The sequence below is a fragment of the Xiphophorus hellerii genome, chromosome 18 (genome assembly GCF_003331165.1).
Source record: "Xiphophorus hellerii strain 12219 chromosome 18, Xiphophorus_hellerii-4.1, whole genome shotgun sequence".
NCBI classification, from domain to species: domain Eukaryota; kingdom Metazoa; phylum Chordata; class Actinopteri; order Cyprinodontiformes; family Poeciliidae; genus Xiphophorus; species Xiphophorus hellerii.
In genome coordinates, this window is record NC_045689.1 from 1,847,061 (window position 1) to 1,859,314 (window position 12,254).

At 42.5% G+C, this 12,254-nt stretch overlaps 1 protein-coding gene across 1 annotated transcript in view; it reads left to right on the top strand.

Annotated features, from left to right (window-relative positions):
- Positions 1-12,254, top strand: part of arrb1 (arrestin, beta 1) — a 25,414-nt gene continuing 13,160 nt past the window's right edge. Inside the window, exons 1-2 of the mRNA XM_032544881.1 lie at positions 1-1,705; positions 11,823-11,853. Coding sequence (XP_032400772.1) covers positions 1,686-1,705; positions 11,823-11,853 — 51 coding nt within the window. The 5' untranslated portion in view covers positions 1-1,685. The remainder of the gene's footprint in view (positions 1,706-11,822; positions 11,854-12,254) is intronic.

Consider the following 12,254-nt stretch of genomic DNA (forward strand, 5'->3'; position numbering starts at 1 on the left):
ATCTGTCAGAAAATCTGTGTGTTGCCTTATTTTTGTGTTAATTGAACCGAAATAACTGCAGCAAGCGTACATGTTGAAGTGATAAAAGGTAAGATAGCACAGCTAACCTGCTCTCCACTTTCTAATGAAAGCTTTTTACTGGCCTGTGAAATGTGATCCCTTTGGATCTATTTATCTTGCTATCGTAGTGACAATTAATATCAAAACTTTGCGTCCTGTTCTCAGATTCTTTGCTTGACTGTCATTTCCCCACCACCGACGTTCCTGACTCGCCGTAAAGCAACAGATCATGTGGCGCAGAATAAGTCACATGATGTTCAATCCACTAGATCACTGAGTGATCTCTCTTCTTCTTCTCCGTTGGATCATAAAGCGGTCGTTATTCCGTTATTCCTCTCTTTTCTGTCAATTAAAATGAAAAATGACTTTAATAAGTCTGAACTGATTTCTGTTCTTCGTCCTTTCGCTCGTCTTCGCCTGCGGGACAAACTGCTGAATTCGGCTTTGAAAAGCACCAGGTGGTGATGATGATGATGATGAGCTTCGGCCCCGCAGGCTGCTTCACACCGACGTCGTTAATGAGGGACCAGCTGCTGCCTCCAAACGACGACCTTTGACCTTCAGGCGATCGACGGGCCTTAATTTACTGCCAACTGTTTCTCCGTTCGCCAGCAGCTTCATCTGTCGGCTTTTATTCTTAGAAACCAGTTTGGTTGTGGAAATGGTTCCAGTTCAGCTCAGAAGTTTCCATCAGCATCACAGTGAAAATCATCCAAACGCAACGAATTTTAAAAACGATTGTTTGTCACATGAACTGCGGATGAGTTTGTGCTGAAATCTGCTTGTTTAATTCTTTTTTTTCTTTTTTTTTTAACAATATATCCTCTGAATTTAATGTAAAAGAGCCTGAAAATAATAGAATAGATTTATAATATTTCAGGTGCAAAAACAGCAAAGAGTCAAACAAATGGGAACAGATTCAAACTAAAAATATAAAATCATACAAGAGAAAAATATACTTTACAAATGATTAAATGTCTGAGTAGAATCATTTAAAATATAAATAAATGGAATTAAATTTCATACTTGCAGCAGCTGAAGCTTTCATCGAATCTCAGGAGAAAATCACAAAATGAAGGTCATCTGCATAAAAACGGACTTTTAATTTTCTTTATTTTTTATTTAATTCTTTATTTCAAACAGGAATGAACAGGAAATGACGTCATAAACAAGGTGAGGTCCTGACACACAGCCCTGCGGTAGTTAACTGCACAGCCGTTTTTCATGTCAAAATATTTGATACAAAAATAAAAAACCTTTAAAATGATTAATAAAATGATTCAGTTGTTCAGTTAATTTTCCGGTTTGTCTTCCTGATCTAATTGATCCTCATCGGTTCTCAGCAGGTCGCTGCAGCTGGAGACACGAAACCAGTTCAACACCGTCCTGCTAATGAGGAAGAGGAGGAGGAAGAGGAGCAGCGACTCTCAGACATCAGAAGGTTTTTTTTCCTCTATCTGACGGCGTGACGGCGGCTTCCTGTGAGACGTCCTCCCCTCTGTTTCCACGGTGACGGCATCCGCACCCCCCCCCCCCCTCCTCCTCCTCCTCCTCTTCCTCCTGCTGCTCCTCTTCCTCGCCCATCGCTCGCTGTCCGGCTCCGTCGGCTCGTCGGTGTCGTCAGGATGGGAGATAAAGGAACCAGGTGGGATTTGTTCCGTTTCTCTTTGTCGGTTCTGCTTCGGTTCTGTTCGGGCTCGCGGTGCCGTGGTGTTACGTAACGGATCGGAACCTGCAGGAGAGTGACGTCTGCGTGATATTTTCCTCATTTCTGCGTCTCATATTGATGGCTGGCGGTGAGAGGGGAAGCTGAAGGACGGGTTCGGTTCGGTCCGGTCCGGTTCGGTGAATCCGCGCTGCGGTGTCACTGCCGGACCTTTAACTCTGAATGCATGAGCGCACGCGGTGCCGGAACAGAGCCGATGCTTTGTTTTGAATGGATCAGAGTCAGAGGTTCCGGAGGTTCTGGAGGTTCTGACACGAAACTTTGAGATTCAAGTCAAATCAGTAAAAACTGGATCGGTCCGATCCGAGGGCAGAGCTGCAATCAGAAGGTTGTAGGTTTGATTCCTCCTCTCAGGCACTAAACCCAAAGTTGCCCACCGATCCGGTTGGTGAATAAATGTGAGCTAAACGTCTTGCGGTCAAAATGACTGCCAGAGTTTTATAGGTCCATTTAACTCCAGAACAATTCCCTGATCGTTTCTGGTGCCGATCCAAACCTTTAATAGCTTCAGTGCCCGAACCCGGTTCGGTTCTTCCTGTTCTTTATCTTCGATCTTTGATTCTCTGGGGGAAAATGTTGAGCCAGCTTTCAGGATGCATGTTCGGTTCTGTTAGAGTTCTGGAGGTTTTCCTTCCAGCTGATTCCCGCCACAGTTCGGTTCAGTTCAGTTTATTTCACAAAACATGTCTTCTTAAGACAACTTACAAAAAAAGTGACTTCAGTTCAATCAAACAGTGAATTAAGCTGTTAAATATCCAGTTTAGTTTAAAAACAGTTTCCTCAGGACTGTTTGTTTATGACGTCATTTCCTCCTACATGACGACAAACTGCATGAAATTAGCTAAAAGTCCGTTTTTATGCAGATGAGAATCTTTTATTCTTTTATTCATGTTCTATTCTGCCAGAGAATCAACGTTAGCTCCATGCTAAAGCTGCAGCTGCTGCAAAAATGCTAATTCAATTCAGTTTGTTTCTGTAGCACCGTTTCTCCAGGCAGTTTACAGAAAAGTCATTTTAATTCAGTCAGACATATTCAGATTAATCCTAGTCATCAGTCAATACTTTAGGTTAATTATTCAAATTAGTGTAAAAGTTTCTATCCAAGGAAATCCAGCAGAGCCGTTGATTTGCAGTATTCACTCCTCCTGACCAGCAGGGGGCGACAGTGTAGAGGAAAACTCCCGTTTTACAGGAAGAAACCTCCAGCAGAACCAGAACCAGGCTCAGTACCAGCAGCTGTCTGAAGGCTTGAAGAGACAAACAGAAAGAGAAGAACTGATCCAGGATCATTTTCTACGTTCATGAACATTAAAACATTAACAGGGAGAACGATGAGGTGATGGCAGCATCATAGCCAATCACAACGCAGAGCAGGTGTAGCTTCTCTGGAGAGAAAACTATGCAAACTAGAGAGTAGTAGAAGAAGAAAGTGGCCAGTTGGTCCTCCAGTCAACCAGTCTATCAGCTTGATCAGAAAGGAAAGTTTTAATCCTGGTCTTAAAACGGAGTTGTCACAACATCCGGTTTAATCCCTGCTAATGTATAATGACTAAAACTGACATTATCATCTTGGGCAGAAAAGAACAAACAGTAAAACCCATAAAACCTCTGCAGTGACCAGAACAGAAGGATCTACACCCAGTGAACCGTTGGTGAGTCAGTGGATGGACTCAGTAGGAATGTTCCAGATCTTTTCCAGTCTGGCTTGAGAACAGAGGCGGGTCCAGATGTTCAGCGAAGGAGGCCAGAGAGGAACTGGGAAGTAAAACCATGAAGGGAATTGTTTGAGACGTAGAATTTAGTATCAGAGTTTATTTAGGCTGCGCGTCGTTGTGGAGACCAGAGATGATCATTTCACTGTAAAATGATCATTTCTGAAAAAAACCCCCACACACAGCAGGATTCAGAACCACTTAAAACGAAGTAGTAGGTCTTCCAGGCCAATCGGTGGCGCTGTAACGCAGTCACAACAATGCATTAACCACAGAATGGCGCCATGTTTGTTTGCTAGAGTGAGAGAGATGGAGCTCTAATGCGATCGTTTACAAAAAGACGCAGATAATCAAACCTTGTTCTCTGTTTTTGTTCTGACACAGCGCCACCGATTGGCCCGGCAGACCTACTGCATCGTTTTCAGTGGTGCTGCATCCTGGCGTTTGGGCTCACATTTTCTAAATATTTGTTTTTAATATAAATGTAGCGGTGTTGGTGTTTGTGTAGGTGGGGCGTTAGTTTCCTGAACGCTCAGCTGAAAGTTGAGTAAAGAGTTTGTGTGTTGGGAACTCAATGGATGGGAAAATGTTGTCTCATAAAGATATGAAGGAAATTGGGGATAATTTAGCTGTTTGGATCATTTGACTGATAAACAGCTGTGGTCTGAAGACAACAACTTGAGGAACTCTTTGATTGATTGGGGCTGGACCATGGAGGGAGTTTCCTGTGGAGGTAAACTGTTTCCTGTTGGATCAGAAAGATTCAAACCAATGAGAGAAGCAGATGAACTGAGGAACCTGTCAGTGGAGCTGAACGGTCCAGAAGAATCCAAAGACTGAGACGCTGAAGTCCAGCTGCATTGGGCCAGAGGAGGATGGAGAACCGGGCCGCAGTGGAAGAACCAGGGATCAAGGCAGCCAGAGAGAAAGAGCCGATGAAGGATGGAGTTCTACTGGTTAAAGACTTTCAGCTCCTCATCACCACTGAATCTGGACAAACTGAGCCGTTTCACTGAACATGGTCAAGATGTTTGGGATTCGCTCCGAGGATCCGGAAGAGGAGAACCCCGACCCACGGTGCTCCTCCACCGTCTCCATGACGCTTCTGGTTTCCCATCATGCCAGAGATGATGGATCAATAATTCATGCTCTGCTTCCATCCTTACGCCGGAGCACCGCATGTTCGCTCTTTAACCTGAAGAAGGAGGAAACCGGTCAGCATGGAGCGGCCTTTAAATCACCAAATGGTTCTTCAGACATCAAGTTCTTGTTCAGCCTGAGCTCTTACTTTGAAATTCATTTTCCTCATGGATCTTCCTGTTTGTGAAAACTTCAGGTTTCCGTCATTTCTGTTCCGGTTCCCTCTTTTCCTCTGTTCTCCTGCCGGTGTCATGGTGGTACTGGTGCGGTTCTTGCCTGACTATGGGACCCATCAGCACCAACCGGACCTCATTTGGATCATGGCTTTGCAGCAGCTGTGTGACATCATCTTGTTGACATGATCTGGGTCTTGTTGGGTTTCAGACCCAACCAGCCGGGTCCAAGTCTGGTCCAGAACTCAACTGGTTGTCTGAGTCTCATGGGTTGGTGTCTGCAGACCTTGTAATGTCCCTGTGCTTAGTGGGTTTATGGATGTTTTGGTGTGTGTCTGGGTCTTGATGTGTGTCTCTGGGTTTCGGTGTGTCTCTGGGTCTTGATGTGTGTCTCTGGGTTTTGGTGTGTGTCTGGGTTTCGGTGTGTGTCCCTGGGTTTCGGTGTGTGTCTGGGTTTCGGTGTGTGTCTGGGTTTTGGTGTGTGTCTGGGTTTCGGTGTGTCTCTGGGTTTCGGTGTGTCTCTGGGTTTTGGTGTGTGTCTGGGTTTCGGTGTGTGTCTCTGGGTTTCGGTGTGTGTCTGGGTTTCGGTGTGTCTCTGGATTTTGGTGTGTGTCTGGGTTTCGGTGTGTGTCTCTGGGTTTCGGTGTGTCTCTGCAGGCCTTGTCGGGTTTCCGTGACTCTCTCCGTGTCTCTGTGTTCTCGGCCTCGATGATCTGAGCCGTCGTGTCGGGAGAATCTTAATGAGCTCAGAGCGACGGTCCCGACATACAGAGCAGCTCAGTGATGCGGCTCTGCCATCATCACAACAAGCTGCTTTAATCCAAACTTCAGCAGAGCTGGGAATCAGGTCTAGTGGTGTTACTGGTGAGATCCCAGCATGCTGCTGGTCTCTGCAGCTCTAAACCAGTAAATGTAGTAGAAACCTGCAGCTGATGGTCACATTGTCATCATCATAATTTGACATTAAAGCGTTTAATAAATGATCATCAGAAGGCTGTGAGGATCTGGGTTATTACCTCCTGTTTGTCCTGCAGCTCCTTCCTCCTGTTTTTGGCTCACGGCTTGGTGCTGCAGTCGGTCGGTGCTGCAGTCGGTGCTGCAGTCAGTCAGTCGGTGCTGCAGTCATCTTGAAGGGCAGTTTGTCAGGCCGCCAGCGGAGCGGCAGGCTGGATGGACGCTGCTCCTCATCAGCAGAACGTAGAGTTTCTGCATAGATCCGCTGAGACGTGATGGAACGGAGACGTTCTCGTTTCTGCATGGAGGAAAATTTAAACTACTGCAGGGATTCAGCTGGAAACAATCATCAGATTAAATATGAATTTTTTTTTTTTTTACCCCTCCAGGGGGTCTTTTGTGGCTCTAGTGTCCCTTATGTGACAGTAGGCTGACAGGAAACTGGGAAGGAGAGGGGGGAAGACATGCAGCAAATATCGTCGGGTCCGGGAGTCGAACCCGCGACGGCCGCGTCGAGGACTGAGGCCTCCAAATATGGGTCGCGCTAACCCCTACGCCACCACGGCACGCACCCAAATATGAATTATTTTATGATATTCCTGCACACACAACTTTGTGTGCAGGAAGGATCTCCAGTAACAGTCAGTCTTGCAGCAAACCTCAAGAAGCTTCTGACTGAAGACACTGTGGCTTCACCTGTTACAATAAATCAATTAATACCATAATATTCATAATCCATTTAGTTTTGTTTGTGCTGTTTATGTTTTTTATTTCTGTTTTGCTTTATTTTGGATATTTAAATTAACTTCCAGTTCCTGTTTTGATCTTTACAAATGTACAGTTTATTGTTCTTTGAGATCTAAACTTGGATTACCAACATTTTACTTAAAAACTGTTTCAAAACAACAATATTTTTATTTATCGCAAAAACTACTGGGACAATTTATCCTCCAACAAAATTAGTTATTGTGACAGGCTAGCTGTGGCTGTTAGCATCACATGCTAACAGCATCACATGCTAAATCTAAAGAAGCGGTTACATGTTTTACAGTCATCTGAAGTCATCTCGGTGGTTTCCAGGCAGCCAACAATTGCCTCTAATAAGCTAAAGTACTGTACCTCTCTTATGGAAGTTAGCATCACATGCTAACAGCTCAACATCCATGCAGCAGAAGTGATATATTGCACAGTAACCTGGATGACTCCATCATTGCTAACCGACCTCCTTTGCTTTTGCTGCTCCTCTTTAATTCTGTCTTTTGGGGAGATGCTGGAGTAGGGGATACGAACCTTTCTGTTATGATGGATGGTTTGAAGTTCCTGTCTCTGCATCCTGAAGCCTTTTCAACTCCTCTGGGATTTGGGGTCAAAGTTCAGGCCTTCTGAGATGCTAACATTTTGCCTTGTTGCTATCAAAACAAAATCTTAAAAGTAACAAAAGAAAGAGCAAATGTCCTTCCAGCTGCACAGCGTCTGAAACCAGAGGGAATAATTATCCAAAAAGTCAAAGTTTTCTGCCAGAATTTAATGTTTTAAATAGAAAAACATGAGAAAGAAATCATCACACTTTGTAATTTTTCACATGATGACTCCAACTCAGTTTATTTTCTTAGTTGCTCATAACTCAACCAAAATGAGCTAAAAGAGTTAAAAACATTTAAATAATCCATCATAATCCCGGATTATGATGTTCGGCTCATCAGTTTATTGGAGCTGAACATTCAGGACCAAAAAGTTTTTATATTACAGTTTGAATAAGTTAAAATAGAGAAATTTCTGTCCAAAGGAAAGGAAATATTTTTAGCTCGATGTGTGAAACGTAGATATGGAGATAAAACTGACAGCAGCTAAAATGAAACATGATTTTCTACAGCGCTTCTGAATAATCTGTTAAACATCTTCAAACTTTAACTGTGATTATATCAAAACTGTGAAACAGATCCAGGTTCTGATCCAGTTCGGTAAAGTTCTGGTGCTGAACAGATGAACTGAGCTGTGAAGTTTGAGCTCTTCAACACGGGAGGAGAAAAAATCCTCCTGGAAACAGAAATACAAGAAGTAACAGAAATATTCTTCTTCGAGCTTCAGTGTCGTTGACGTTCTTCTCTCTGGATGTTTAAATCTAGGGCAGGTTTAAGATTTGCTCTGAAGCAGGAAGTAAACCTTCTGCTTTGCGTCTTTCTGTCCTGCAGACTCTTGGAGCTGCAGAGTGAGTCGACTGCAGGTCGGCGTAAATGAATCCGCCGTTCATTAATCAGGCATAAACGGGCCGATGCGACGCTGCAGCGTCCAGGGAGCCTTCAGGATCCATTCAGGCTGACACAAACATCAGCCATCGATCCGGCGGTTAGTGTTCCCTCAGTGTTGGGCGTCCTGATCGATCAGATGAATAGAGTCTGAACACAGAAGCTCCCATTGATCACCTGACCTGATGTAACTACAGCAGATGGAAAACAGCTGCAGGTTAAAACCTGAGGAAGTCGAATAACCGAGACAGAGAGTCGGCGAATCAGTCGGTCTGGTTTGGTCGGAGCTCTCTGATTGGTCTCTGACGTTTTAACCATTTAGTGTCTGCTTGAAGCGCCATTAGACGTCACGGTGTGCGGCGCCGAGCGGCTGATGTCAGGAGGGAGCGGAGGAAATCAAACGCTGAGCAGCTCGACTGCATCGCTGTGGGATTTTCACCAAAATGTTTTATTAACAGATCAGATCATTATTTCAACATGGGAAAAACAAAACAGTCAATATGCAGTAAATATAGAATAAGAGTCTTACAACACACCCCTGAGGAACGCCAGAGTCACGAGCCACAGATTATAATCAGCTCTGGTTCAAAAGACACTAAAACATTAATCTGTCAGCCAGATTATGTTGGGGTCAAAGTTGAACTTTGTATTTAGTCTTTAAAGATGTTGTAACTGGTACACATCCAGAAATTTCTTCAACATTGAGAAAATTTAAATATCTGTAATAATCCTCCACATTGCGCCAAAATAAAAACGGAAACATTTGGATTAATGAGTGACAAATCTTAATTATATCGTTTTCTAAAGTGAATCGGATGAGTTTTGTGTGTATGATCCTCATGTGGCTGATTATGTGATCATTTAGGTGGTGGACTACAAAAATGGCCGACATTTTCCTTTGCAATGGTGCATTAGAGTCATTGTAGATAGAAAATTTAAAAAAAGCAGCAATAAATTTCTGCCAAAAATCTTGAGATCTGACATTTTCCATAAAAATTTCTTTGCTTGAAAATTTAAAATTTGCTGGAAAAAAACTCCCAAATTTTTCCAGCAATTTCTGAGAATTTCTAGAAAATTTCTGAAATTTTCTAGAAAAATCTTGATAAATTTCTGAGTTGCAAACGTGGAACATTTTCAGAAGTGATTTTAGAAAGTTTCTGTGATTAATCTAAAAATGCCAGATTTCTTTCTGTGGCTGTGACGCAACGTCGAACTTCCTGCTGCCTGCTTGTTTCCCACAGCGCCCCCTGCTGACACTAAAACACTCCAAACATGGCGGATAATTTGTTTGGTTTGTCTGATGGACAAATCCACCTTTAAATGTTTTACTGATTTGTGCGTCAGGAGTTATTGGTTCTCACGCCAGCATTGATGAGTGATTGATCAGTGATTGGTCTGTGATTGGTCTGAGGCTCTAATCACTTCCTGTCTGCTGTCAGATGAGTCTGATGAATCTTTAATGTGTTTTCGTTCTTCCTCCAGCAGCACATAAACCCGTCCGACTTAACGAGCCGCGCCGATCAATCAGCTCCAGTTCCTGTCGCTGGAGGAGTGAAGACAGATCACTTCTGTCTGTAAATGAATGAATGAATGAATGAATGAATGAATAAACTCCACAGTAATTAAAACTGATTCCACTGATTCAACTCAAACCAATATTCTCTGATTTCTTTAAAAATTCACACATTTTTAACCAAATTTATTGTAATTTCAACCAACTCAGTCCAACCAAACTATAAACCATCAAAACAAATTAAATGTCAATTTCCTTTAATCTATGTTAATCCAGATCCATTTCTAATCTCAAAATCAGTTTAAACCAAATTTATTCCAGTTTAAATAATGACCTTAGTCTAATGTTCTCCATGTTTAAACATTAAACTAAATAATTCATTATAATCATCACATTCTAGTTTATTCCAACATAATCTGTTGTAATCAATTTATTATTAAATTTAAACCTCTCAGACTCCAAACCGACCAATCCTAATCCCAACATTTCACTTTCTTCTTACTCAATCTGAAAACAAACAGAAATAAATCAACTGGATTCTTCTCCAGTTTCCAGTTCATCCCAGTTAAATGCAGCCCAGTTTGAGACGTTCTAATTCACCCCAATGCAGTGATAATCCCCCTCAATCCGGCTGTAATCTGAAGGAAAGCTTCACTTAGTAAAAATATAAACGTATCCCAAAGGCGTTTCCTCTTATTTCACTGCAAATGGATCCAGTTATTCTCCAGTTCTGGACCAGTAAAGCCAGTCGCACTGCAGCTCCATCCAGTTATGAATAATTTACAGAGTCCAGTTCAAACCAGTTCATCCAATCTGGTTTTAGGTTTATTCCATCAGTTCAAACTGATTCCAAATGGATCCAATTAGTTTTTTATCATCTAGCAAAATTAAATATGTTATAAATATTATATGAAATAAAAAACTTTCCAGTTGTACTTTTACTAAACCCAGTCCAGTTGAACCCGGTTAGTTTGGTCATTCAGTCCATTCAGCCTCTTCTAAGGCTTTGAGTTGTCCAGAACCAGAACCACATGCTGGACCCAAGTAGACCTTCAGTTACTGGTTTCACTGGTTTCACTGGTTTCACTGCATCTCTTCATGCTTGATTTTTGCAGAAACATCGAAGCTGGAAAAGTGAATGTTTTTTATCCACAACAAGAAACTGAATTTGCTGCAGTGATCAGGAGAAACAGCGCAGCGGCTCTGGGCGGAGGGATCTGAGGCGGTGCAGCGGCTCTGGGCGGAGGGATCTGAGGCGGTGCAGCGGCTCTGGGCGGAGGGATCTGAGGAGCTAAAGTGTAATTGGGATAATTAGTGAGTTTATGGCGAGCGGCTGATGGCGCTCTGAGCTCCCAGGAGTCCGGCCGGTTTCCAGTAACACGCCGCCCCGATGCTAATGGAGCTGCTGGAGCTAATTTATTACCGCATTACCTCAGAGGAGGGGGCGCAGCGGGGCGGGGCGCGGGCCCACGGGGGACGGGGAGGGACAGCAGGAGGCCCAGCCTGGTTTAAACTCTGCAGGGCCGCAGCAGCAGCTTTTAGGGCCCCTGTTGGCTCCAGCTATCAGGAATATTAGCTGCACTTCATGGTTTGTTTATTTAAGTTTTTAATTCACCTAAAACACATTATAGATATTAATTCACTCAGACTGATTTTTTAAAGCTTTTATTTCTGTTCATTAGGATTAAAAACCAGACCAGAACTTTACATCAGACCACAAACATTTTAATACAGAGATGGTGATTTAATAAAAAGTTTCCTTTTCCACAAATACTTTTAAGTTGAGAGATGAATATTCAGATTTATTTAATATCAAAAATATATTTGAAACTTAAAGTGTTGGTTTTATTTTGTGAAAAATGATTTGGACATTTGAATTTATGTTAAAATTCTGGCAAATTTGCTCACAACTTAACATCTTATCCATCTGATTACATTGTTTACTAAATTTATTTTAGTAAACATCTAAAAATAAATTAGATGTTTACTGGAGGCGGCTTATTACCAAATATTTTTTATTCTTTTTAATTTTCTTATCTGTTGCTCCAGGAAGCTGCAGGTCAGCAGAGCTGCACTGTAAATCATGTTATGATTTAATGTGATTTACAGAAAATCTGAACTGTTCAGTTCAGAACTGAACTATTCAGTTCAAATCAGAACTGAACTGAACTGAACTGTTCATATCTGAACTGAACTGAACTGATCTGAACTGACCAGAACTGTTCAGTTCTGAACTGAACTGAACTGAACAGGTTTATTTTGTTCCTGACCCGTTTCTGTCTCTCTGTCTGGTTCCAGAGTGTTTAAGAAGGCCAGTCCCAACGGGAAGGTGAGTCTCAGTGTTTCAGAAAATCCTCCTCCATTTTATTTCAGGGCAACGCGCTTTGGAGGCCCGGAGTCCTGAATTCACCAAAGTATTAAAAATATTATGCTCTATTTACACTGAAGTTATGAAATGAACATGTTAGTGAACTGAAGGTTCAGATGGTTGAAATGGGCAGAAGCCCAGGGTGGCATTAGAATGTGGGCGCCACTGTTTGCTGCTGAGAGATCAGGATCTGTTTGCTTCTTCTAGTTGGAGTATAAACTGTGACTTTAACTAGGCTCCGAGCAGGAAATCTGAATAAATGAAGTTTTTACAATCTGAGTTTGGAGCGACAAAGAAACTGTTTTAAATCGGTTAAAATAAATATTTAAAGTTCCTCAGTATTTCAAACACAAAGAAAAGTT